At 42.6% G+C, this 27,597-nt stretch overlaps 1 protein-coding gene across 1 annotated transcript in view; it reads right to left on the bottom strand.

Annotated features, from left to right (window-relative positions):
- The window catches only part of LOC138754152 (probable JmjC domain-containing histone demethylation protein 2C), a 107,362-nt gene that overhangs the window by 14,720 nt on the left and 65,045 nt on the right, over positions 1–27,597 (bottom strand). Inside the window, exons 8-13 of the mRNA XM_069918016.1 lie at positions 23,127–23,344; positions 19,141–19,302; positions 14,822–14,917; positions 12,660–12,787; positions 8,381–8,558; positions 507–694 (exon numbers count right to left, since the gene is read on the bottom strand). Of these exons, the coding sequence (XP_069774117.1) occupies positions 507–694; positions 8,381–8,558; positions 12,660–12,787; positions 14,822–14,917; positions 19,141–19,302; positions 23,127–23,344 (970 nt within the window). The remainder of the gene's footprint in view (positions 1–506; positions 695–8,380; positions 8,559–12,659; positions 12,788–14,821; positions 14,918–19,140; positions 19,303–23,126; positions 23,345–27,597) is intronic.

Consider the following 27,597-nt stretch of genomic DNA (forward strand, 5'->3'; position numbering starts at 1 on the left):
ACTTGAAAGAAAGAGGCTATCATCTGGAGAACCCTGAAGGGGGGAAAGTTTCGTCAGCAAGACACTAGAATGGCTGATGGAAGTACATCAGTTGTGGAGGTCCTGGAACAAAACATCTCTCTCTGAAAACTGACAAGAATCTAACTGAGCGGTAACCATTTACCTTTCAAGCACCAAAGCCTGGTGAACTTTATTAATGTTAAATTCTGTGCACAGTATAAAAATTGCCTGCAACCAGTGAACTTGGAGGAATGAGAAGTGAGATTGGACTGTGAACCAAAGAACTTTTCTGAACTTACACATGCGCTTAGAATTAGAAGGGAGTTAAGTTAGGTTAAGTAAGTCGACAGAGTTAATTAAGAAAAACTTTTGTTTAAGTAACCATTTGTTGTGGAGAATATCTATTTTTGCTGGGTTTTAGGGTTCTCTGGGCTCATACCACCACAAACTCCTCATAAATTCCCCACATGATCAGTCTGAAGATGTCTCTCCATTCCCATGCTTACACTGTTTAATGTTGTGTAGACTGGAGCGAATGCGATGCCAGCATCTGTGGACCCCAAACGCAGTTTGCCTGCTGTGGTAGTGAGTAGGTCACACAGCGTTGAACAGTGTTCAGCTGCTCTCGAATCCTGATTGGCAGGGCTCTTCAAGGATGCACTCCTGGGTCCATTACCTGGGACATCATCTGCTTCTGTAATCAGAATCAGAATTTATTGTCATGAACACATCACACAATTTGTTGTTTTTTGACATATAAATAAATAAATATAGTGCAAATCAAAGTAAAGCAGTGTCTGTACATTATTCATTTCGGAATCAGATGGCAGCGGGGAAGAAGCTGTCCTTGTGTCGCTGGGTGCTCGTCTTCAGGCTCTTGTACCTTTTCCCCAATGGTAGCAGAGTGAAGAGGGAGTGGCCTGGATGGTGGGGGTCCTTGAGGATAGAGGCTACTTTCTTAAGACACCACCTCATGTAGATGTCCTCGATGGAATGAAGTCTGGTGCCTGTGATGTCACAGGCTGTGTTAACAACCCTCTGGAGTGGAGGAGTCACGTGATGGAGGAGTCACGTGATGGAGTAGTGGCCGGACGGAGAACTCCAGCCCTCTCCAGAAAAGTCGGGAAAAACAAGAGAAAATACAAAGGCACAGAAATAAAAGTTAAAGAAAAGTGAGTATAAAGGTGGAAAGAAGATGGAGACAAAAGAAGAAAAATCAAAATCAACGGTAAGAAGAGAGGAAGAGAAGACAACGGAGGAAAAAGGTGAAGGCCTTACCTGTCCGAAGAGGCCCGCTGTGGAGAGAGGAGCCCGCTACCTCAGGTCGGTAGAAAAAGAACTACAACAATGGCTCGCAGAGCCGAGTAAAAGGGCGCAACCGCGCATGAAAAAAAAACAAAACGACGGGAGGGGGGACCAGCTGGGGAGTCGATCTCCACAGCCGGCAACGACAGCTGCAGAACACCTGCAGCAAGAAGAGACCACAGAAGACAATAGAAACAAGAAAGAAGAGAAGGAAAGGGCAACAAAGAAACAACAGATGGCCAACCCAGAGGAAGAAGAAGAGGAAGAATACAGTGAAATAGATGAAGGGAAAGGCAAGGTAAAGGATATACTTTCTCTTGTTAGAGGATACATGGAGTCATTTAAAGAATGGCAAACACAGGAATTCAATGATTTAAGAAGAAGAATAAACAACACAGAAGAGAAAGTGAATAAAATAGATATGACCTTAACAGAAATGGGGAAAAAAATGGACAAGATGGAAGAACGGGCAGTAGCAGCAGAAATGGAGGTAGAAGACTTAAAAAAGAAATTGGAGGAATCTAATAAAAAAACTAAAGAGACACAAGAACTACTAGCTCAAAAAATAGATATAATGGAAAATTATAACATAAGAAATAACATAAAGATAGTGGGCCTTAAGGAAGATGAAGAAGGCAAGAATATGAGGGAGTTTATAAAAGAGTGGATCCCTAAGACCCTAGGATGTCCAGAACTACAGCAAGAAATGGAAATAGAAAGGGCACATAGAGCATTGGCCTCTAAACCACAACCACAACAAAAACCAAGATCTATTGTAGTAAAATTCCTAAGATATACTACAAGAGAAAAGGTACTGGAGAAGACAATGGAAAAAGTAAGAGAGGGCAACAAACCACTGGAGTATAAAGGGCAAAAAATCTTCATTTATCCAGATATAAGTTTTGATCTCCTAAAGAAGAGAAAAGAGTTCAATACAGCAAAGGCGATTTTATGGAAGAAAGGGTATAAATTTATACTGAAGCATCCTGCGGTATTGAAAATATTTATTCCAGGACAACAAAACAGACTATTCTCGGATCCAGAAGAAGCACGAAAATTTACAGAACAATTACAAAAATAGACTGAGGGATGAAGACGGGTAATGAGAGTAAAAATGATCACGATTGATATGTATGTGTGTAAAGACAAAAATAGACTGAGGGATGAAGACGGGTAATGAGGGTAAAAATGACCACGATTGATATGTATGCGGGTAAAGAGGTATAAGAGTGAATAGAGACAATGTGCATACGTGAAAGTATCTGTAATTAGAGGAAAATATAGATAGTATAGACAAGAATTAATAAGGGAAGGTAATGGAATAGAGAGAATAAGGAGGGAATTAAAAGAGTGACCTTTGTGACATATGAAAAGTGAAATCTTTTCTGGGGGGGGGCTGGGTGGGGGAAAAGAGCGGTCACTGTAAAATCAGTTGACACTTGCGAGTGGATTCGCAAATCCAAATGGAGAGGGGAGATGTGGTTGTCCGACAAGGGATAAAGGTCAACTCAGGAGGGGAAGGGGAGATTGGGGATAAAGAAGATAGAAATAGGAGAACAAGGAAAATGTTGGATGTTGTAGGAATGTTGTCTTGTAAAGAGTTGAAAATAAGAAAACAGAAATGGAAAAGGAGGAAAGGTAATGATGGAAAAACGGAAAGAGAAGATAAACAAAATATAAAAGGGCTACGCTGAACTATATGTCTTTAAATATTAATGGAATACATAACCAAATTAAAAGGAAGAAACTACTAAATTTACTGAAAAAGGAAAAAATAGATATAGCATTTGTCCAAGAAACACACTTAACTGAATTGGAGCACAAGAAATTAAAGAGAGATTGGGTAGGACATGTAACAGCAGCATCGTATAATTCAAAAGCAAGAGGAGTGGCTATATTAATTAGCAAAAACGTGCCATTTAAAATAGAAGAGGAAATAATAGATCCAGCAGGGAGATATGTTATGATAAAATGTCAGATATATTCGGAGCTTTGGAATCTACTTAATATATATTCACCTAACGAAGAAGATCAAAAGTTTATGCAAGAATCTTTTTGAAGGTAGCTAATACGCAAGGGAACATACTAATAGGAGGGGATTTCAATCTGAATTTGGATCCAAATATGGATAAAACGGGGAAAAAAATTAACAGGAAGAACAAAGTAACCAAATTTATAATTAAATCAATGCAAGAAATGAAACTTGTGGACATATGGAGGAAACAAAACCCAAAAGAAAAGGAATACTCATACTACCCGACTAGACATAAAACATACTCAAGAATAGACCTATTTTTGTTATCAGCTAGTATGCAGGATAGAGTAAGAAAAACAGAATATAAAGCGAGAATGCTATCAGACCATTCACCCTTAATACTGACAGTAAAGCTAGAGGACATCCCTCCAAGAATGTATAGATGGAGATTAAACCCCATGCTACATGCTACTTAAAAGACAGGATTTTAGAGAATTTATTGAAAAACAATTAAAAATGTATTTTGAAGTAAATACGGAATCAGTGGAAGATAAGTTTATACTATGGGACGCAATGAAAGCATTCATTAGAGGGCAAATAATAAGTTATGTAACCAAGATGAAGAAGGACTATAATCAGGAAACAGAGCAGTTGGAAAGGGAAATAGTAAACATAGAAAAAAAATTAGCAATAAAGGAAGATACAACTAAAAGAAGAGAATTGGCGGATAAAAAAATAAAATATGAAACATTACAAACATATAAGGAGGAGAAGAATATAATGAAGACAAAACAGAAATATTATGAACTAGGTGAAAAAACACACAAAATCTTAACATGGCAGCTTAAGACAGAGCAAACTAAGAAAATGGTATTGGCAACAAGGAAAAAAGACAAACAAATTACATATAATCCAAAAGAAATTAAGGAAAACTTCAGAGAATTCTATGAACAATTATACCGAACTGAAAACGAAGGGAAAGAAGGGAAAATAGATGAATTTTTGACTAAAATTGAACTACCAAAACTACAAATAGAGGAACAAAATAAATTAACAGAACCATTTGGAACAGTAGAAATACAAGAGATAATAAAAAAATTACCAAATAATAAGACACCAGGAGAGGATGGACTCCCAATAGAATTCTACAAAACATTTAAAGACCTATTAATACCGCCCCTCCTGGATGTAATCAACCAGATTGATGAGACACAAAACTTACCAGATTCATGTAAAACAGCAATAATTACAGTGATACTAAAACAAGGGAAAGATCCACTCTCACCAGCGTCATATAGACCAATATCTTTGCTAAACACAGATTATAAGATAATAGCTAAACTATTAGCAAACAGATTAGCAGAACAGGTACCGAAAATGGTAAATTTAGACCAAACTGGATTTATCAAAAAAAGACGCACAACAGACAATATTTGTAAATTTATTAACTTAATTCATGCAGTAGAAGGAAATAAAGCACCTGCAGTAGCAGTTGCTTTAGACGCAGAGAAAGCCTTCGACAGAGTAGAATGGAATTATTTGTTCAAAGTATTGCAAAAATTCAGTTTACCGGAGAAGTATATTAATTGGATTAAAGCATTATATAAGGGACCGTTAGCGAAAGTGACAGTAAATGGACATGTATCAAAGCAATTTAACTTAAGCAGGTCAACGCGGCAGGGATGCCCACTATCACCATTATTATTTGCGCTAGCTATAGAACCACTAGCAGAATCGATAAGAATAGATAATAATATAAAAGGAATAAAAATAAAAGACAGGGAATATAAAATCAGTCTATTTGCGGATGATGTGATAGTGTACTTAACAGAACCAGAACTATCAATAAAAGAACTATATAAGAAATTGAAGGAATATGGAGAAGTGTCGGGATACAAGATAAACGTAAATAAAAGTGAAGCAATGCCTATGAATAACGCGGATTTCTCAAAATTTAAGAAGGAATACCCATTCAGATGGCAAATGCAGGCAATAAGATACCTAGGTGTACAAATAAACAAAAATCTAGGCCAATTATATAAACTCAATTACAATCCACTAATGAAAGAATTACAGGACGATTTAGAGCATTGGAAAGAGCTACCACTAACACTGATAGGAAGGATAAACTGTATTAAAATAAACATTTTTCCAAGGATACTATACTTATTTCAGGCATTGCCAATACAACTGACAGAAAAATTCTTCAAAGAGTTAAGAAAATAATAAGGAAATTTTTATGGAGAGGGGGGAAACCGAGGATAGCACTAGATTAATTAACAGAATGGTGTAAACAAGGAGGCTTACAATTGCCAAACTTCAAAAATTATTATAGAGCCGCACAATTAAGGTACCTATCAGATTTTTATCAAACAAGGGAAAAACCAGACTGGACGAGATTAGAATTAGATAAAATAGGGGAAAAGATACCGGAACACATATTATATAAATGGGACGAAAAATTGGTACAACATAGAACTTCTCCAGTATTACACCATCTCCTCAATATATGGAAGAAGATTCAGGTAGAAAGAAATAAAACAAATTATCAATTACCAAAACTAATATTGACGCAAAATAAGCTACTCCCTTTTACAATAGACAACCTTTCCTTTAGAAAATGGGAAAAAAAAGGGATTAAAAGAATAGAAAATTGTTTTTCAGGAAGTAGATTCTTATCCTTTGAACAAATGAGAGATAAGTACAATATAACTGGAGATACAGCACTGGCATATTACCAACTGAGATCCCACTTGAAAGATAATTTAGGAAGCAATTTGAGTTTACCAGAGGGAAGTAACCTTGAATATGTGATTACAGATACAATGTTAATCAAAAGATTTATAACAAATATGTATATTAAACTGCAAGAAAAGGAGAATGAGGAAACAAATGGTAAAACTAAACAAAAATGGGAACAAGATTTAAATATAAAGATAAAAAAGGAAACATGGGAGAAATTATGTTCTGGAACGATGAGAAATACAATAAATACGAGGCTGCGTATGATACAATATAATTGGTTACACAGACTATACATTACACCGCAAAAGTTAAATAAATGGGACCCAACAGTATCTGATAGATGTTTTCGATGTAAAAAAGAAAGGGGAACAACAATTCATGCAATCTGGACATGTGAGAGAGTAGAAAAATTTTGGGATGATCTCAATCAGATATTAAATAAAATATCAGAAAACAATATACCAAAGAATCCAGAGATCTTTCTCCTAAGTAACATAAAAAATAAAGAATTTGGAATTGACTTGGAAGATGCACAAAAAAGATTTGTTAAGATAGCCCTAGCCGTAGCAAAAAAATGTATTATGTCAACCTGGAAATTGAAAGATAATTTGAAAATACAACAATGGTATATAGAAATGAATAAATGTATTCCATTAGAAAAAATAACATATAGTTTAAGAAATAATATTGAAATATTCGAACAAGTATGGGAGCCTTACATTAAATACAATAGCGAAAACCTACCAGGAACAAACATTACCTAAGTTGATGGAAGGAGAAGAAAAGAAAAGAATGGACTCAGTAGAATTTCTGGTGTATTTTTGTTGAATGACAACATTGTCTGACTGGCTTAATGCAACCTAGATTGTATACCTAAAATGGATGAGAGGGGGGGGGGGGGTGGGGGGGTGGCTTGGGAGGAGGGAGGGGGGGGGAGAAAAAGTCACTGTATATGTGTGAAAAAGAAAAAGTGTATATCATGGCTAACGTGATTTATGGTGTGAAAAATAAAAAATTAAAAAAAAACAAAAAAAAAACCTCTGGAGTTTTTTCTTGCCCTGAGTATTAGCACCCCTATACTGGACAGTGGTGCAACAAACCAGAATGCTCTCCATGGTACACTCGTAGAAGTTTGAGAGTCTTTGGTGACATATCAAATCCTCACGGTGAGCCTTCTTCATGATTCTATCAACATGGAGGCTCCAGGACAGATCCTCGGAGATGTTGACGCTCAGGGAAGAAAATCAAATCAACTGCACTCCCTGCATCCCTTGGAAAAATAACTAACTTTCATTGCGACACCTGGCCTCTGTTTTTGTTCAAAGCAATGGTTGTGTGTCACTGAAGAGTCACAAGAGAATGCAGGCTGCTGGAATTTTTGTTTTGGAACTGCCGCTCGCTCATCATTAGTTTAGATTGCCTGTGGTCAGGTGAAATTAAGTACAGACACAAGGATGGCATTGACTGCAACAAAGGACAACAGTATCACTAAGGCTTTGGCAAAGACTCAATGGGCTGAATAGCTGATCGTCAGAGGAGTGCTGATTTTTAAGATGCTGTTATGAAACACTGCTTTTAGTGTGGGATGGAGGATTCAGTTTCAATGGATGCCTTCAAGGAAATTGAATACACGCTGGGGGAAAAAAAAACATTGGAGGGATGTAGGGAAAGTGTAGGGAAGTGGGTCAGGTTGAACCAGCCAAAGGAATTCCCCTTCCATGATGCTAATATCACTTGCACTATTCTTTCTTCTGCCAAGGAACGAACAATGATACTAGCTGCGGGACCTGAGAACCACTCACAGTACAAAGGCGGAGGACAAAGTTAGGCGAGAATCAATGAGTCACGGAGTCCGACCACAAACCACTTTCCTGCACCTGCCTGATCTTAACAGATTGAACATAAGCAGACTCGTGAGCCCACTTAGCCTGCTTGATCTTGCTCCTGTTTTTATTTTAAAGTTGCAGAAATCTCAATGATCCAAAACCAGAAACGAGTGTTTCAGAGCCAAAGTCCAACTAGTTTTACTCTACTACACGTTGGTGTCAACACACTGAGGAGATTCAACACAAGTTCAACATGGAATAAAAATGCCTCTGTCAGTCCAGCAACACTCCCTCGACAGGTACAGCCTGCGTTGGATATTAATTACCTCTCCACTGTGCCACCAAACACAATCAAGCTATAGTGCAAGAATGAATCTACTTAAATTACTAATTGATCCCTCCTGATTTAGGTAAAATACTGATTTTAACATAACGTGCACAAATGGAAATTGTTGTCCAACCAATGACCCTTCCCAGTGATATAATCATCAGATGCAATGTTACAGTTAGTGGTGACATATTTCTGTACCATTTGCTTCCTCTTTCGCCTTGATTGTAGCTAGTTCTGCCAACCAGTGCAGCGGTGACTGGGAACAGGAGTGGTTGGTGTTGGCTCCCTGGCTTTGCCCAGACGTTGATCTGGCTTTAGTGGACTCTGTTCCAGATGTCAGGAAGCTTGGCCCTTCTAATTTGGCTTCTTTCTGTGGCTGCAAATAAGAAGCTCAGAATGAGATGTTAGCACTCTCTACAATCATGAGGGCTATTGGCATAAAAATAAAGATTCCTTGAATAAAATTTAATTTTATTTACTTTTTAAAATTTAGACATACAGCACAGGAACAGGCTCTTTCGGCCCATGAGCCCATGCCGCCCAAATACCCCAATTAACTACAACCCCTGTACATTTTTGAAGGGATGGAGGAAACCCACACAGACACAGGGAGAACGCACAAACTCCTTACAGACAGTGTTGGATTTGAACCCAGGTCGCTGACGCTGTAACAGCATTGCACTGACCTCTACGCTAACCATGCCCTCCAACCTGTTAGCTATCACTTGTTATAAAACTATTATCCTTTACCAGGACTTGGTGATTTTTCAATATTGCAAAGGACTTACTTTATCTCATTGTCATAGACTTTAACAAGGAAGCAGATGTTGCCAAATACATAAAGTGGGGACGATGAAGAGGTTAAAAACAAATAAAGGGGAGGAATTGGGATTAATTAAGGTAAAAAATCGTGCTAGTCTGAATGGGAATGCATTTCACATCGTTGAGGAAATAAGTATTGAAGTTATGGTTTCTGTTCCTCCCTCAACACTGAGACAGTGTCAGGAGGCTGGCCAACATCTCACCATTGTTCTAAGAATGAAGTTCCAAGAAGGACATAAATCCAGAAATTGCAGGCCAGCCAGTCAGGAAATTACAGTGCAAAAATGATAATGAGGAACAACAGAGTTTTTTTGGACTTTAATGAAGTTTGATTAACAGAGGTAAATCAACCTCTGTGAACCTGAGAGTTATTTATTAAATCATGGAACAGAGTCAATGCATCTGATACTAAATTATAGTTTCAGAAGTCATTTAGTGAGCCATTTCATCAGATGCAAGGATCGACAACGAGATAGACAACAGACTTGCCAAGGCAAATAGTGCCTTTGGAAGACTACACAAGAGTCTGGAAAAACAACCAACTGAAAAACCTCACACAGATAAGCGTATACAGAGCCGTTGTCATACCCACACTCCTGTTCGGCTCCGAATCATGGGTCCTCTACCGGCATCACCTACGGCTCCTAGAACGCTTCCACCAGTGTTGTCTCCGCTCCATCCTCAACATTCATTGGAGCAACTTCATCCCTAACATCGAAGTACTCGAGATGGCAGAGGCCGACAGCATCGAATCCACGCTGCTGAAGATCCAACTGCGCTGGGTAGGTCACGTCTCCAGAATGGAGGACCATCGCCTTCCCAAGATCGTGTTATATGGCGAGCTCTCCACTGGCCATCGTGTCAGAGGTGCACCAAAGAAGAGGTACAAGGACTGCCTAAAGAAATCTCTTGGTGCCTGCCACATTGACCACTGCCAGTGGGCTGATATCGCCTCAAACTGTGCATCTTGACACCTCACAGTTCGGCGGGCAGCAACCTCCTTTGAAGACCGCAGAGCCCACCTCACTGACAAAAGACAAAGGAGGAAAAACCCAACACCCAACCCCAACCAACAAATTTTCCCCTGCAACCGCTACAACCATGTCTGCCTGTCCCGCATCGGACTTGTCAGCAAAATACGAGCCTGCAGCTGACGTGGACATTTACCCCTCCATAAATCTTCGTCCACGAAGCCAAGCCAAAGAAAGAATTTACAGTAAAATCCCCATTATCCAGCAAAACCATCGAAAAAAAAATAAACAAACCAATTTTAAAAATAAATAAGAATAAAATTTTAAACAAAAGTTTAAAATTATAAAAGTAAAGGTTCTCTGAAACAACACACAACCTCTTGGTGAAAATGGGAACAAATATTCAGCCAGCTGAGCGACCCGGGTCATGCCCTGCCTGCAGTAGCTGTTTGAATAAAATGGCAGTGCCCAAGATGAAGAGCTGGTCTATGCCACTCGGCGCTGGGGCGACTCTCCAAAAGTGCCTCCCTATCCCTGCCTCGTAAAAGATTTTATCTTTAGTAAGTGTATTAGTAAGGCTTTATCTGTAAATATTGGGGAGGGTGGGTTAATTATGACGCATGGTTCGCATAGCAGTTAGCACAATGCTCTTACAGTGCCAGCGACCGGGGTTTGAATTTAAAGGAAGGTGTGCTGGGGACCTGACCGGGACACTGCCGTGGAGGTGAGTGGGGTTGCGCCAACCAGAACACTAGCATGGAGGAGAGTTCAGTTGCGCTGAGGGCCTGACCAGGACACTGGCTTGGAATTCGGTTGCACTGAGGGCCTTGACTGGTATACTGGTGTGGAGTGAGGGGAGGGGGTTAATTATGATGGTGGCAATGGTTAGCGTCGTGGATAGCATTACGCTGTTACAGCGCCAGTGACCAGGGTTCAAATTTAAATTTTGTAAGTCGCAGGAATCAGCCGATTAAAGTGAACTTTACATAATTAAAGAATACTGATTTTTTTTCCATATTACTTAACATTTTGCACTGTCTTTTGTCTTTTAAATGTTGTATTCTTAATGCAGGTGTTTTAGCTAGGCATTGTAACAGTGAGTCTCGGTCAATCAGAAAATTCATACTTCTGGCATCTGTGATCCCGTAGGTGCTGGGAGATGGGGATTTTTTTTACTGTAAATAGGGTATAAATAGGCTTGTCAGCATCATTAAAAGGCAATGAGATAAGCATGAAACCTTGAACCAAATAAAAGAGGGCTTAGAAGTTTGCAACTGTTTAGTACACAAAGGTGCTGGAGAAACTCAGCAGGTCACACAACATCCAATAGAAAATGAAGAGGCAGCCGATGTTTCAGGGATGGACCCTTCCTCAAGGGTGCTGAAAGTTCAGGCCAACGTCTGAATTCAGAAGTGGGGGTGGGAGGGAAGGGGTAGAAGTGGAAGAAGCAGAGAAGTGATAAAGATAGTTCTCCAATAGGATTCGGAAGGTGGGGGAGGGGGCAGGGGAGCTGCAGGAAGGGAGAAAGAGGGACAAGTTAAAAGAAGGAGATCTGGGGAGGTGGGGTGCTAACCGAAATTGGAGAAGTTTATACAGATGCCATCCAGTTGCAGACTGCCAAGACAGAATGCTGTTCCTCCAATTTGCGGGTGACCTCGGTTTGCCAATACGAGGCCATGGACAAACGTATCAGTGTGGCCATGGGGTGCAGAATTGAAGTGGGTGGCCACTAGAAGATCCTTGATGTTGCAGCAGGCAGAGTGAAGGTGCTCAGCAGAGCCAACTCCCAGGCTCTCCGATGTAGAGAAGGCTACAATGGGAGCACTGGATGTAGTACATCACTGTTTGGGACCCTGAATGGGTGGGGAGTGAGGAAATGTGGGCGCAAGTGGGACCTCTTGCGGTCATAGGAGTGAGTACCGAGGGGGTGATTGGTGGGAAGGGAGGAGTTGTTGAGGGAGACATGGAGGAAGAGATCCTGTGAAAAACGGAGAAAGGAAGGGAAAAAGTGTCTGGTGGTGGGATCATGTTGTAAGTGGCAGAAATTTGTAGAGAATGATGCATTGGATGCGGAGACTAGAGGGGTAGGATAGGACAGAGGAATCCTGTTCACGTTGGGCCAGGGCAAATAGAGGAGGTGTAGGTAAGGACTGAGTTGATGGCAGTAGAGGGGAAGCCACGTTTTCTGAAGGACATCTCAGACATCCTGGAATAGAAAGCCTCATCCTGGAAGCAGATGTGGCATAGACAAAGGAATTAAATAGAATAGAAGCCTTACAGGAGACAGGGTGGGGAGAGGTGCTGCCAAAGGTAACTTTGGGAGTTAGTACGTTTATCAAAGATGTCTGCAGATAGTTTGGAGACACAAAGATCAAGAAAAGGGGGAAAAGTTACCCAAGAAGGACAAAGTGAATTTGAAATCAGGGTTGAAGTTGGCAGCAAAGTGGATAAAGTTGACAAGTTCATCATGGGTGCAGAAGGCAGAACCAATATAGATGTCAATGTAACAGAGAGTCTAGGAGCCATGGCTGTGTAGGCTTGCAGCATGGATAGCTCCATACAACAGTGGGAGGATTGTGTCTCTGCCAGTTCTTTTGCAAGCACGATCCTAGGCAATAGGGAGAAGGTTGCGGTTGTTGGCCCACGTTATGTCAACAGGAATACGTCATGACATCATTCGCTACCTTGGGACTCTGGTTCACCTCAGCTGCGTTGTTCACCTGGCTCTCGTCTCCATCGACACAAGTGCACTTTGATTTGATGCCCAATCGGTCCTTGCCTCTGTGCATCTTTTCACACAAGCTGACCAATGCTGTGAAAGAACAAAAGGAAATGGAGAGGGAGTTCAGACATTTTATACCAGATTTAGACATACAACATGGTAACAGGCCTTCACGAGCTCGGGCTGCCCTATTATACCCAATTGACCTATAACCCCTGGTAAGTTTTTTTTGGATCGGAGGGAGGAAACCGGAGCCCCCAGAGGAAACGCACACAGATACAAGGGGAACATGGAAACTCCTTACCGAAGGCACGGGAATCAAATCCTGGGCGCTGGCGCTGTTTCAGCATTGTGCTAACCAATACCCTAACCCTGCTGCCCCTTCTCTCTCCACCACCTCTCCACCACCTCCCCACCCCGAAGTTGCGAACTCTTCAATGGTGAATCCTGCTCTCACCCATTACCTTGGATTCTGAGGAGTGTTTGCCTGACAAGGGAAGCGTGGGTTGAGTGAGGAAAGGGACCTTCCCTTGACCAGTGTCATCGCCTTAGAATTCCATGCCCTGCCTCCACACACACCATAGCAGGCTTCGTGCCAACATTGTGCCCAATGGGAGGGAAGTCCAGGTCCCGTGGATCACAAATCATGTACGCGTGGGAACCCTGCTCCTGCCTCTCAATCCCAGCTCTACACATTGTGCTTACACTTTGGAGGGAGAGGGTGGCCCCTTCAAACAGACTAGTGTTCATCTTCCCAGCTAGCCAGTTCTCCACCCCCTGATCGCAAGAGTATAATCCTTCTCAAATAAACATGTGGCTGAAGTCCAGGGACTGGTTGGGATGTAACCTACATTTGTATAGCACCTTTAATGTAGTGCAATACCCAAAGTGCATGACATGTACATTACCAAATAAAAAAGGACATACTTGTGTAAAAGTCGTTCCCGTTTTTTGGTAGAAAAAAATCTGGAACTTTCCCATTCATGTGTGAATTTGACCCTAGTCTCTCCTGTCACCTCATTCGCAAACTCATGCCTTGGTCCAGGCAGCCTGCCAATCGGAGCTCCCGATGCCTCTGTCGACGGCGGTTATTTACGGCAGTCCCAACCTCCCCCTTGGTAGGCAGGACATGTGTTTCGAAGCATAGACTCTGTATTAATAATTTCATTCATTGTGTTTTTGTTTTTTATTCATTTGAAGATCATTTGGACTTCTGCTTCTGATACGGCATTTCGAATTCATCCCCTCAAAAGTGGTATCCATGTAATAGTTGACAAAATTCGACTTGATATGTAATCGATGTATATGGCAAGCCCCATTAGGGGATTCAAGGCAGATCCACCTGAACCAAGGAGCCTGTCAGCTAAAGGCCCACAGTGGAGAGATTAAAATGGGGATGAGCACATCAGTATTTGGAGGAATACAGAAATATCCGAGGGTTCCAGGGGAATTACAGAAGCAGCGAGACCGTGAAAGGATTTGGGAACACAGGAGAGAGCTTAAAAAAAATCCAAGTTGCATCCTGTAGATTCGTGAGACAGGGAGCGATGAGCGAATAGGTCTTACGCTAGTTCGGATGCAATCAGCAGAGTTATGGACCGATCTACATACAAACCTTGACATCCAGGTGCTTCTCCTATTTGAATTGATGGCCATTTATGGTTGTACGGATAGGAACAGCTTCGAAGGCTTTGCGGACAGATGGAACTAGCACGGAATGCTAACTTGGTCTTCATGGACAAGATGGGCTGAGGGCCTGCTCTGGGTCGTATGACATGACTCCCACCAAACTGAGCAGGGCGACCCAGCAACTCAACTGGAACATCAAGGACCCCTTGGCTTTTTGAACAGCCACACAGTTGACCATCTCCCTCCTTCTGACTCTCACTATTCTGAGTGCAAAGCCACGGAGATGATCCTTCCTCTTTTCCACTACCTGATCAAACATCCACAATGGTTTCAGACGGAACTTTCTCGAGGAAGGAATTTCAATCAGGGCAGCTGAGACTGGAAGGACCGATGAAAAGATGGCATCGTTAAGACATCACGCGTTGGCAACTTTCAGGACCTATGACTAAATCCCACTATTGTACTGGGAAACCGACTGAATAAAGCTGCTCTTACCAGTGTTAGGAACCAGCTGTGTTGGCCGCAGGTTTTTTATGTCATGGTTGTGTCCCTTGGCGCATTTTAGCCAGGCTGTGAAATCTTCACCCCTTTCTGAAAGGAAACATTCGTTAAATCAGAAGTCTGGCAAATGTGGAGGAGGATATCCTGACTCAGTTCAACCAGCAGAACGACCCTTTCCACTAGCAGTTCCTCAAAGTAATCACGCCATTTCTTTAAAGACTCTGTGTTTTCTCAGATTTATTGTTAGAGTACATATGGAGCCATGTACAACCCTGAGATACTTGTTCCAGCGGGTGAGGCAGAATTACCAAGTTGGCAGTGCAATAAAAGCTTACTCAATCTACACATGTAAACTGTGCAATACAGAGAGAGAAAAAGAAATTAATAAAAATGCAAAAGTCAGAGTCCTTAAATGAGGCCCTGAATTAGTTTGTTGTTGAGGAGTTTGATGGGGGAGGGGAAGCAGCTGTTCCTGAACCTGGTGGTGTGAGTCTTGTGGCACCTACACCACTTTCCTGATGGCAGCAGCAAGATCAGCGCGTGTGCTGGGTGGTGTGGATCCTTGATGATCGCTGCTGCTCTCCGACGGCAGTGTTCCCCGTAGATGTTCTCGATGGTGGGGAGGGTTTTGTCTGTGATATCATGAGCTGTGTCCACTACCTCTTTGCAGGGCTTTATGCTCAGGGGTATTGGTGTCACCATAGCAGACCGTGATACAGTCGGTCAGCACACTTTCCACCACACCGCTGTTGAAATTGGCCAGGATTTCCAATGTCATAACAAACCTCCGCAAATTCCTGAGGAAGTAGAGGCGCTGATGTGTTTATTTTTGATGCCATTGGTGTGTTGGGTCCAGAAAAGATCCTCAGAGATAGTGCCTCCCAAAAACTTAAATTTGCTCACCCGCTCCACTTTTGATCCCTCAATGATCACTGGATCTACACCTTTGGCTTTCCCTTTCTGATGTCAACAATCAGCTCCTTAGTCTTGGTGACATTGAGTGTGAGGTTAGTGTTGGTGCACCATTCAACTCCCTCCTGTATGCTGTCTTATCAAGATAGAGTATTAGGCTTAGCCTAGGTCTCAGACAGATTGCACTGTACAATCCTATAATTTTTGTCTGATGTCTCCATAATGGCCAACTTTAGTTAGATTTAAAACCAAATAAATGACAAATCTAAGCATTCCTCTAAATGATAAGCTTTAAGATCATGATCTTAATATACGTTTTACCAAATTGGCCTACCAGAGATTCAAGATTCCCTTATGGTCATCTAATGGCACAGAACATGTAATATTACACGAAATTACCTTCTGTAAGGCAGACAAAGAGTTGCTCTTAGAGTCATCCGACACCCCTCTCTATAAGAGGAAGAGAAACAGGTGGGAGTCCCTTCAGAGTCACTGAGTGTCTGTGGATTCTCAGTTTAACTGAAGTATTTTTCCACTGAGGACAACACTTTTTTTGAAATTTACCAGTGATAAACAGAGTCATCTGGTTTCCTTGCTAATCCTAGCAAGACCCAGCTACAATATTCAAACTATTTGAAAAAAAAAAGCGTGAATTTTTTTTTTTCTTTGCCTGGATGTCCCTGTAAATCTTTGCAGAGTCTGTTCGGCTGGGGTCAAGGTTCAAACACTGAAAAAAAGGGGAATCCAAGTCTCTGCCTATCATTGGACATCCTGACTGATCATGTCACTGGATTCATTATTTCCTGATTTCCCTCATAACATAATGTCACATAAAACCCTGGATCATGCCACCGTTAAAAAACATTAGCTGAATAGCAATTCTCCTTTCCTGAACACTGCTATTGACAGTTTCTCTGCTGTTCAAACATAAAACAATTAAAAGCACTGTAATTCATCCTTCAGTTCAAGATAACATTTGGAAATTCAAAAACCGCTCGTGGCAGCGCAGTTAGTACAACACTGTTTACAGTGCCAGTGATTGGGACTGGGTTTGAAACCCGCGCTGCCTGTAAGTTTGTACATTCTCCCCCACATCTTTGTGGGTTTCCACCAGGTGGTCTGGTTTCTTCCCACCCTTCTAAACGTACAAGGCTGGGGTGTAGGTCAATTGGGTGTAATAGGGCGGCACGGGCTTGTGGGCCAGAAGGGCTTGTTACCATGCTGTACGTCTAAATTTAAATGGAAGGACATAATAATAGCAGTTCATTCATCAGTGCTCTTTGCACACTCAATGGTGCATGATGTTTCCATGCAGTGTGAAATCACTCATAGACTAGAGACTTTTCAAAGCATGTACCCAAAGGTATTCCTGGTTGAGAAGAACTTCAAACCAGGATCTGCAACAGATGGCAAAAAGAATGTCTTGTCACAGCAGTGAATATGGGGATATGATAACGGCTCTTGTGTGTCGAAATGGCACCTCAGGAACAGTCCGATACTACACGCTAGTACAGTAAGACCCCAGTATTCGGCACCTATAGGGATTGGTAGATGTCGGACAGGCAAGTTTTCTGGTTCTCGAGACTCATTCTTACAATGCCTAATACACCAGCAGTCAGAATAAATACTTTAAAAGACAAAAGACAGCGCAAAATGTAAAGTAATTTGCAAGTCAGTATTGTAGTCCTTAATTACGTACGTAAAGTTGACTTTCATTGGGTAATGCCCGTAATTTACAATATTTAAATTTTGGTTCTGTAACAGCACTGTGATAACTGTGACACCATCATAATTAACCCCCACCCCCTGTCCCCCAAGTTTACAGATAAATCCTTTACTTATAGGCTTTATAATATACTAATAAAGATAATGACTCTTACTAAGCAGGGATAAGGAGACACTTTAAGAGAGTCACCCCAAAGGCGAGTGACATCAGCCAGCTCTTCATCCTGGGTGACGCCATCGCTGTTTCACGCAACTTTATTTAAACAGCTTCTATGAGCAAAGCTCGACCAAGGCACTCCGTTGGGCTGAATATTTGCTCCCATCTTCACCAAAGGTTTTCGCCTTACTTCAAAGAATATTTACTTTTACAATTTTAAACTTATTTATTTTAATTTTTATTTATTTATTAATTTTACAATTTTTTTCTTTTGCTGGTTGCTTGAATTCCTGATAATAAGGGTTTTATTGTATAAAGTCTGCACCACCCAAGGGTGAAATCCCATGTCAGTCCAAACTCGCATTTCCTTTCCTCATTCTCCCTTTGAGACAACCCCGTTTAAGCTTTCAATCACCAAAATGAAAAGGTGATCATCGTAACAATGGAGCAACACTGCATTCTGCTTCCCACGGGCGGCGAGGACGCTGAATGACCAAAGGAACTGCTCACACTAACCATCTGAGACTCTCCTATTCATGAAACAATATTTATTTATATATTTGTATAGATGAAATACTTGTCTGCATTTGTCTGTGTGTGTGTGTGATATGGCTGGTTGTGTGTCTGCAGTCTTTGCACCGAGGACCAGAGAAGACTGTTGCTTTGGTTTGTATGTGCAATCAGATGTCAGTACACTTGACTTGACACCTCATTCGAGTGCTTGGGTCCAGCAGAGTGGAATTCAAACCCTTCACCTTCTGACTCAGGATGTGTGCATCATTACTGAGTCATGGCTGAGTTGTGTTAATGAGGATGTATCTGCTAGCAACACAACCCCCCTCCATCGCGCACCCTCCCCGGCATCTTCCCCCGTGGCCACAGGACGTGCAATACGCACCCAACACCTCATCTCTCACCACGGTCCAGGGCCCAAAACACTTCACGTATATCCACAGGACTTATTAACTGCATCCCGTGCTCCCTTTGTGTCACTCTCTACATCACAGATTGGGAAATCGCTTCGCTGAGCACCTCCTCTCCATCCGCAACAACAGCGACCTCTCAGTGGCCAAGCACTTCAATTCCGAGTCACAATCCCAGACTCACATATCTGTTCATCCCACCCTGGCCACCCGTAGATTGGAGGAACACCACCTTATTTTCTGTCTGGGCACCCTCAGACAGATGGCATGAGCATCGACTTCTCTGCTTTCTGCTAAATCTGTTCACCTTTTCTTTCCCCTCCCCTTTTCTTGTCTTTCCATTTCTACTCTCTTTCAATGGCTGATGTCTCCTCCTCCAATCATCTCCTTCCTTTGCCACCGCTCTCTCCCCACCCAACTCTTTTGTTCAGACGCCTGTCGGCATTCTCTCGCACCTTGATGAAGGGCTCAACCCGAAATGTCGGTTCTGTATCTTTACCTTTGCTACATAAAGGACACTGCTGAGCTTCTCCCGTGTTTTGTGATTTTACCACCCCACCTCTCTCTGTCTCAAACACATGCGCGGTCTCGCTTACCTTTCTCATTCCTTGTGCATCTCTTCTGCTTCGTAGTGTAACAGTCCATGCAGACGAAAAAGCCGCACCTCGGGCAGACCCAATGAAGGTTAAACACCACCGAGTGACAGCTGTCACACCTCTCTTCTTTCTTCCCATTCGCTGCCTTGCAGGCAATGGCCCCTATTGATTGAAAGGTAAAGTCAAGGTTGCCAACAAGGTTGGTCAGCATAGTGCTATAGCCACATTAATCAGCCGATTTCAAATGCTAACTGCAACACTGCCCATAGCAATACGTAAACATCGCAACTTGGAGAGGAAACAGTGTATTCCGACTGCCAGATAAGGGGAGAGGGACAAGAGTGCTTACTTAGTGTTGGTGTTGGGCTAACTGTTATTCTTCATGTTTCTTGCTGACAGCCAGCAATGCGCAGGGTAACATTTTAAAAACTTAGGGGCGAGACAATGTACAGCCATGTAAACAGCGAGGACAATAACAGTGTTTATAAGAGGACTTGGGAAGGCTGGCGCAAGAGTTCGAATCGTGGCAGATGAAATTTAATGCTAAGTGGTGTTATTTAGTGGGAAGAACAAAGAAAGACAATATAAACAACACAATGGCTTATGCAGAGTAAATCAGTTTGTGGGGTGGAATGAAAATAGAACATAACAGCACAGAAAACACCTCATCCCTCACCACGGTCCAGGGCCCAAAACACTTCACGTATATCCACAGGACTTATTAACTGCATCCCGTGCTCCCTTTGTGGCACTCTCTACATCACAGATTGGGAAATCGCTTCGCTGAGCACCTCCTCTACCATCCGCAACAACAGCGACCTCTCAGTGGCCAAGCACTTCAATTCCGATCACAATCCCAGACTCACATATCTGTTCATCACTTTGGCCCTTCTAGTCTGTGTCGCTGTTATTCTGCCTTGCCCCACTGACCTGCACCCAGTCCATATCCCTCATACTCCTCCCATCCATGTATCTGTCCACATTTTACTTAAATATTAAAATTGAGCCCACATTCACGACTTCAGCTGCCAGTTCATTCCACTCTCTATGTGCGAAGAAGTTCCTCCCCATGTTCTCCCTAAACTTTTCCCCTTTCATCCTTAACCCATGTCCTCTGGTTTGTTTCTCATCTACCCTCAGTGGGAAAAAGCCTAGTTCCATTGACTTGGTCTACACCCCTTGTAATTTTGTACATTCCAGGGAATAAAGCCCTAACCTTTCCCTGTAACTCAGTTCCTGAAGTTCGGGCAACATCCTAGTAAAATCTTCTCTGCATTCATTCTATCTTATTGACATCTTTCCTGTTTAGGAGTACAGCTGACGTTTTTTCCCCCAATGTTCAGGATTTGGGCATAGCTGGCAAGTGTCCTTGAGAAGGCAGTCTGAGCCACCTTGTTGTCCTTCTCATGAAGGGACTCCAACAGTGCTGTGGAGTGGGTGGGGGTTTCAGGATCTTGACCCAGCAAGGATGAAGGAATGGCAATACATTTCCATACTAGGGTGAATAGATTTGAGATTCTTTTATTGCTATGTAATAACTCAGAAAATGTAATATTACATGTCTCTTTATAGTCATGTAATAAAACAGTGAATGCAATATTACACTAAATTTCCTTCAGTCTGTCCATAAGGCACACAAAATTAGCTGTCAGCAGAAATTGCCTGGTGCATCAGAGAAAGAGAAGCAAAAGAAAGTCCTCCAGTGTCCATGGATTCACCTCCAGCGTTGCCACAGACTTCAGTCCAAACCAACAGCAATCCAAGCTCCAAATCCGACTTGGTCAGGAAGCCTTCTGCATATTTGGCACCCTCTCATATCCTGGCTCTGAAACCTGGTACCCCTTTTCAGCCAGTCTCAGGCCAGTCTCCAGCAGTGTGCAACCTGGCGTGAGCCCTTTGACCACAGATGCCAGCAGCCCACATCCTATGTGGGTTCCTCACGAGTCACCGACAGCCCGTGTGTCCTTCAGTTGCAGAGCCCCTCACTGGTCCGCCGCCATGGTCACCATCCTAGGGGTCGTCTCCTCAGCTTCTTCTCAAACCCAGGCTGTTCTTCCCGGTTACTGGTGCCCTGCGCCAGTTTACTGGTTCCTTGGAGTCTTCAACCCCTCGAGCCACTGCTGATCACAGGCACCACCATCTTGGGCCCAGACATCACGGTCACAGGATTTGGAAATAAACTACTTTTGGATCCTTTAACAGACTGTATAAGCCTTGTACTGAGCTGACAGAAGTCAGACTGGGCAGTTGGACCTTGTGGGGGAGCATCGAGACTTCGCTGCCAGAGACAGAGGCACCAGAGGCAGTGCTGTATTACATGATCCCATTTTAGTGGGACTGCCACTTTAAGAGCCAACAAATCAAGCTGTAAGGTTTGGAGAGGACTGTGGCTGACAGCAGACTGGGATAGTGTGTACTCATTTCACACCTTCTGAAGAGAGTGAAAGTGTTCCAGGGAAACAGGTGCAGAAATTCATGTGAACAACATATTAAAGAAACTATTCACTGATCAGGGCCATTTTAGCAGTAGCTCTCTGAAGGAATACTGTGCTGGAGTGGCCATGTGGAGAAGGACAATTTCTCCCTATCAGGAGGATTTTGATCAGCTCCGTGATCATTTTGAAGGGGAATTATTGAATCCCACTGGGACTAAAGGAAAGGTCACTTTGGTTGACGTCTATTTGGGTTTTTGGAAGTCGAGGAAGTATTGCATTTGGATCGTGACCATTGCGAAGGTCACTTTGGACGTCTGGGTTCTGGAAGTATTGTGGAAGTCACTCGTTTTGGTTCCCCTAGAAGAGGCAAAGGGGAGCTGTGACCACCGCTCATCTGGAAGGACATTCGGTGGGGAAGTAACTCGTCAAAATTTTGTGAATTTTCTGCAGTCTGTCACCTGGCCTCTTCCACTTCTAGTTTCTATCCTTTCTTTGCATCAATGTCAATACTGGATGTCTAAGAATGACTTTGGAATAACTTTCCAGAATTGTGCCAAAGCTGTAATGGTTTAGGTATTTCCCCACACACATACACGCACGCACTCTCCCCCTGTACCCCCACACACTATCACTTGCATTGTTGGGGATTAAGTTTAGATAAGTTCGATAGGGTGTTATTATATCATCAATGATATTATTATTATTACGTCATATCTAAATATTATTTTAGATATAACAAAGTCCTGGCAAATTTCTGTCGCTGCTGTCTGAGTACATCACAGCTGCCATTGCAGCAGCTCTGGGAGCGCCGCCAGTTTAGGAATTGGTTCTCTTGCACCTGGTGCTTTTGGTGACGACCTTCATCATATTGAGGGGACTGGATTAAGTACCGGTAATTCATTCAAAAATGTAAATTTAAATTTAGACACACAGCACAGTTACGGGCCCTTCCGGCCCACGAGCCGCCCAAATACACCCAATTAACCTACCACCCCTGTATGTTTTGAAGGGAATGTCAAACAGTGCCTTACAGACAGCGCTGGATTCGAACCGGGGTCGCTGGTGTTGAAACAGCATTGGGCTAACCATGCCACCCCATGCCAAAAACCTGCTGGGTTTTGGTGGGGCCCGGGGAGGGGGGCTGAGTGGGAAAATGGAACCAGAACCAGTTCTGGCTAGATGGGCCAAATTGCCTCCTGTGCTAGAACCGTTTCTGCAGTTGCTGCCCAGTCTGTCCTGGTGGCTAGCAGGGCAAGTACTCAGGGATCTTCTTCCTACCTGCAAGTTCAAAAAGCTCGCTGCTGCATGGTCTCTTGATGTGGATGCATGGTGCACAGGGAGGCAGCACTCAAGCGTCTGGCGTTGCCCAGTGTTAAAGGACATGAGGAGAGGCAGAGACAGGGTTCTGCGAGAGAGATTTGGCAAGGATACAAGCTGCCATCTCTTGCTACATGATATTGGCATGTTTCTCCAACAAAGAGGTGAGATTTGCCACCGTTTCACCTCCGCATGAACTTAATTTATGACCCTTTCTGACCCAGACTTACTTACCATTGTAGCTTTGGCCAATCCCCTTCAGCAGTCCTTGCTCAGACAGCATGAGGTTGCAAAATAGGTCGCTCACGTGTCCCAAGATGTAGGCTGAGGTGTCAGAATCCAGGCCGGTCTCTCTTGCACAGATGGATGACTCCAGCGGGGATTCTTCAATGAGTTGGTCCTCTGTGGAGAAGCCTTCAACCTTCAGACCCCCATTCCGACCAATGGACAGCCTGACAACAGAAAGGGAGAGTGAGGATGTACACGGACAACTTCTTGGTTGCACAGAGTGAAGTGATGCTTGGCTGCAGGCCTGTTTCTCCAGTGACAGACCCCATCCCTCCAGTACCACCAGTCCTCTAGAAACTCCTCATGGAAATCTCTACTGCAGTCAATCACAGGCAATTCCAATAGATAATGATCTATCTAAAGTTACTTTAATTTAAACACAAATTCCTCCACTCGCTGACTGAAGCAATAGGAACAAAACAGGCCTGAATTATTAAAAATTATTTACAGCATGGTAGAAGCCAATTCTGGCCACTTAGACAATAGGATATAGGAGCAGAAGTAGGCCATTCAGCCCATTGAGACCACCCCACCATTCATTCATGAGCTGGTTTGCTATCTCACTCAGCCCCACTGCCTGGCCTTCTCCCCATATCCTTTCATGCCACGGGCAGACATTAACACTTTAACCCATGCCGCCCAATTACACCCAAATCAACCTGCAACCTCGCACGCTGTGGAGGGTGGGAGGAAACCGGAGCCCCCGGGGGGGGGGGGGGAAAAAGACCCACGCAGACATGGGGGAACATACAGACAGTGCTGGATTCAAATGCAGGTCGCTGATGCTGTAAAAGCATCATGCTAACTGCTGGGCTAACTGTGCCGCCCAATAAAAGATAGTATTACTTGTTTTTGTGTAATCGCGTGATGTGTAGGTAGTATTGGAGGAATGTTATCTCGCTTTTTACTGTGTACTGTTTTACAGTCTGGTCTTAAATGACAATAAAGGTATCATATTGTATCTACACATCGCCTCCTTTAATCTGAAATCTGAATCTTCAATAAATCTTTTTGGGAAAATAAACACTGCTAAGAAAGGCATTTTTTCCACTTGCAGAACTCCAGTGCTGGTGTCGGGCCGAGGTGGTCCTCTACTTTCCCCATGAGCTGCTGCAATGTGCCTTTTCCTTTTACAAAGGTTGTTTATTCAGTGATTACAAGAAATCTCATTTCAGTTACACGTTCAAATTATAATACAATCACCACCATCTGGAACAGATTCGAGGCAGGTCACCCACTGGTCTCAGAAATCCCCAATCGCTCCTGTGGACACCGCATGTTCCTTCTCCGGGGAGACAGGGGCACGGATGTAACCCCGGACAATGGGCAGGCAATCAGCCCAGGTCGAACCCTCCACTGCCCTCTGCCTGGACCCATGAATGGCTAACTTGGCCAGGCCCCAGAGCAAACCAAAGTGTGACCTGCAGTGGGGTCCTTGTAGTATTTGAAGGGAGAGCGTATTCTTCACAGCTCCCAGGCTGGGACATGCACCCCCAATTAAATCAGGGAGCAGCAATCTCAGGTTGCTGGGAGCAACGGGATCTGGGAACACTGATATATAATTCTCTGAAAGTAGTGTCACAGGTAGGTTGGGTTGTAAAGAAAGCCTATGGCATCTTGGCCTTCATAAATCAAAGTATTGAGTCCAGGAGTTGAGATGTTATGGTGAGGTTGTTTAAGACATTGATGAGGCCAAATTTGGAGTATTGTGTGCATTTCTGGTCACCAAACTTCAGGGAGGATATGAGTAGGATTGAAAGAGTGCAGAGAAGATTTACTAGGATGTTGTCGGGCCTTCAGGAGTTGAGTTACAGGGAAAGATTAAACAGGTTATTCCTTGGAGAGTAGAAGAATAACGGAAGATTTGATAGAGGTTTACAAAATTATGAGGGGTATAGACAGAGCAAATGCCAGTAGGCTCTTTCCACTTAGGAGGGACAAATACGAGAGGACATGGCTTTTGGGTGAAAGGTTTAGGGGGAACATTAGAGGGACTTCTTAACTCAGTGAGTGGTGGGAGTGTGGAATGAGTTGCCATCTGACATGGTAAAATGTGGGCTCACTCAAGTTTTAAGAATAAATTGGATCGATACATGGATGGGAGAGGTGTGGAGGGTTATGGACTAGGTGCAGGTCAGGAGGACTAGCGAAATAATGTTTCAGCACAGACTAGAAGGACCGAATGGCCTGTTTTCTGGGCTGTAGTGTTCTATGGAGCGGCTGGCATCTTTGTTTCAATGTCTTGAGTTGAATTTTAAGTGTGTGGATTTCTTTTTAGTATTTTAATGCAATTTATAAAAATATAAACAATCAAGTGCTTTAACTGGCGCTGCGCCAAGGGTCACTGAAATAGTTCTAAATGTTGCCATCTTTGATCACTCTGCCACTTTTGGTAGCTCAAGAGTCTTGGTCATAATGCCTCAGTAGCTGCGAAGTGCCGTGGCCTATTTGGTCTTGAGCTCACACCAACGTACGGCGGTGGGGGCTGTGCCAGAAGATACCTAGCTTAAGCCAAGGGCAGGTGGCCTGCAATACTGAGGCAATGGGAAGATCTTTTCCATCATCACAGTTACAGGGGCTGCACAAACAACAGACCGCATCAGGTCTTAGCTGGCGTCATCAATAGTGTGGCAGAACATAACAAACTAAAGGAACAGCAGAAAATTAAGCCCACTCTGCCTCTCGAGCCGCTCTGCCGAACAAGATCACGTTCATTTTTACTTTACAGGTCCCAGCCTCTTCTCAATCCCATCCTCACACAGATTTCAGATTTATTGCCTGAGTACAAACATGACATCACAAACAACCCTGAGATTCTTCGCCCTGCGGGCGAGGAAGAATGACCACTTATTGGCAGTGCAAAAAAAAACTGTACTCAACGTACACATGTAAACAAATAAAGAAATGTAAACAAACTGCAATACCGAGGGGAAAATAAATTAATAAAGTGCAAAAGTCAGTCCTTAAATGAGTTTTTTTTTATTAAATTTTTTATTTTTCACACCATAAATCACATTAGCCATGATATACACTATTTCTTTTTCACACATATACAGTGACTTTTTCTCCCCCACCCCTCCCTCCTCCCAAACCACCCCCCCCACCCCCCCCTCATCCATTTTAGGTATACAATCTAGGTTGCATTAAGCCAGTCAGACAATGTTGTCATTCAACAAAATTACACCAGAAATTCTACTGAGTCCATTCTTTTCTTTCCTTTTCCTTCCATCAACTTAGGTAATGTTTGTCCCCGGTAGGTTTTCGCTATTGTATTTAATGTAAAGCTCCTATTTCAATATTATTTCTTAACCTATATGTTATTTTTTTCTAATGGAATACATTTATTCATTTAAATTTGGTAGTTTCTTCCTTTTAATTTGGTTATGTATTCCATTAATATTTAAAGACATATAGTTCAGCGTAGCCCTTTTATATTTTATATTTTGTTTATCTTCTCTTTCCGTTTTTCCATCATTACCTTTCCTCCTTTTCCATTTCTGTTTTCTTATTTTCAACTCTTTATAAGACAACATTCCTACAACATCCAACATTTTTCTTATTCTCCTATTTCTATCTTATTTATCCCCAATCTCCCCTTCACCTCCTGAGTTGTCCTTTATCCCTTGTCGGACAACCACATCTCCCCTCTCCATTTGGATTTGCGAATCCACTCGCAAGCGTCAACTGATTTTGCAGTGACCGCTATTTCCCCCCACCCCACCTCCCCCAGAAAAGATTTCACTTTTCATATGTCACAAAGGTCACTCTTTTAATTCCCTCCTTATTCTCTCTATTCCATTACCTTCCCTTATTAATTCTTGTCTATACTATCTATATTTTCCTCTAAGTACAGATACATTCATGTATGCTCATTGTCTCTATTCACTCTTATACCTCTTTACCCGCATACATATCAATCGTGATCATTTTTACTCTCATTACCCGTCTTCATCCCTCAGTCTATTTTTGTCTTTACCCACATACATATCAATCGTGATCCTTTTAACTCTCATTACCCGTCTTCCTCCCTCAGTCTATTTTTGTAATTGTTCTGCAAATTTTCGTGCTTCTTCTGGATCCGAGAATAGTCTGTTTTGTTGTCCTGGAATAAATATTTTCAATACCGCTGGATGCTTTAGTATAAATTTATACCCTTTCTTCCATAAAATCGCCTTTGCTGTATTGAACTCTTTTCTCTTCTTTAGGAGTTCAAAACTTATATCTGGATAAATGAAGATTTTTTGCCCTTTATACTCCAGTGGTTTGTTGCCCTCTCTTACTTTTTCCATTGTCTTCTCCAGTACCTTTTCTCTTGTAGTATATCTTAGGAATTTTACTACAATAGATCTTGGTTTTTGTTGTGGTTGTGGTTTAGAGGCCAATACTCTATGTGCCCTTTCTATTTCCATTTCTTGCT

The sequence above is a fragment of the Narcine bancroftii genome, chromosome 2 (genome assembly GCF_036971445.1).
Source record: "Narcine bancroftii isolate sNarBan1 chromosome 2, sNarBan1.hap1, whole genome shotgun sequence".
Classification (NCBI taxonomy): Eukaryota; Metazoa; Chordata; class Chondrichthyes; order Torpediniformes; family Narcinidae; genus Narcine; species Narcine bancroftii.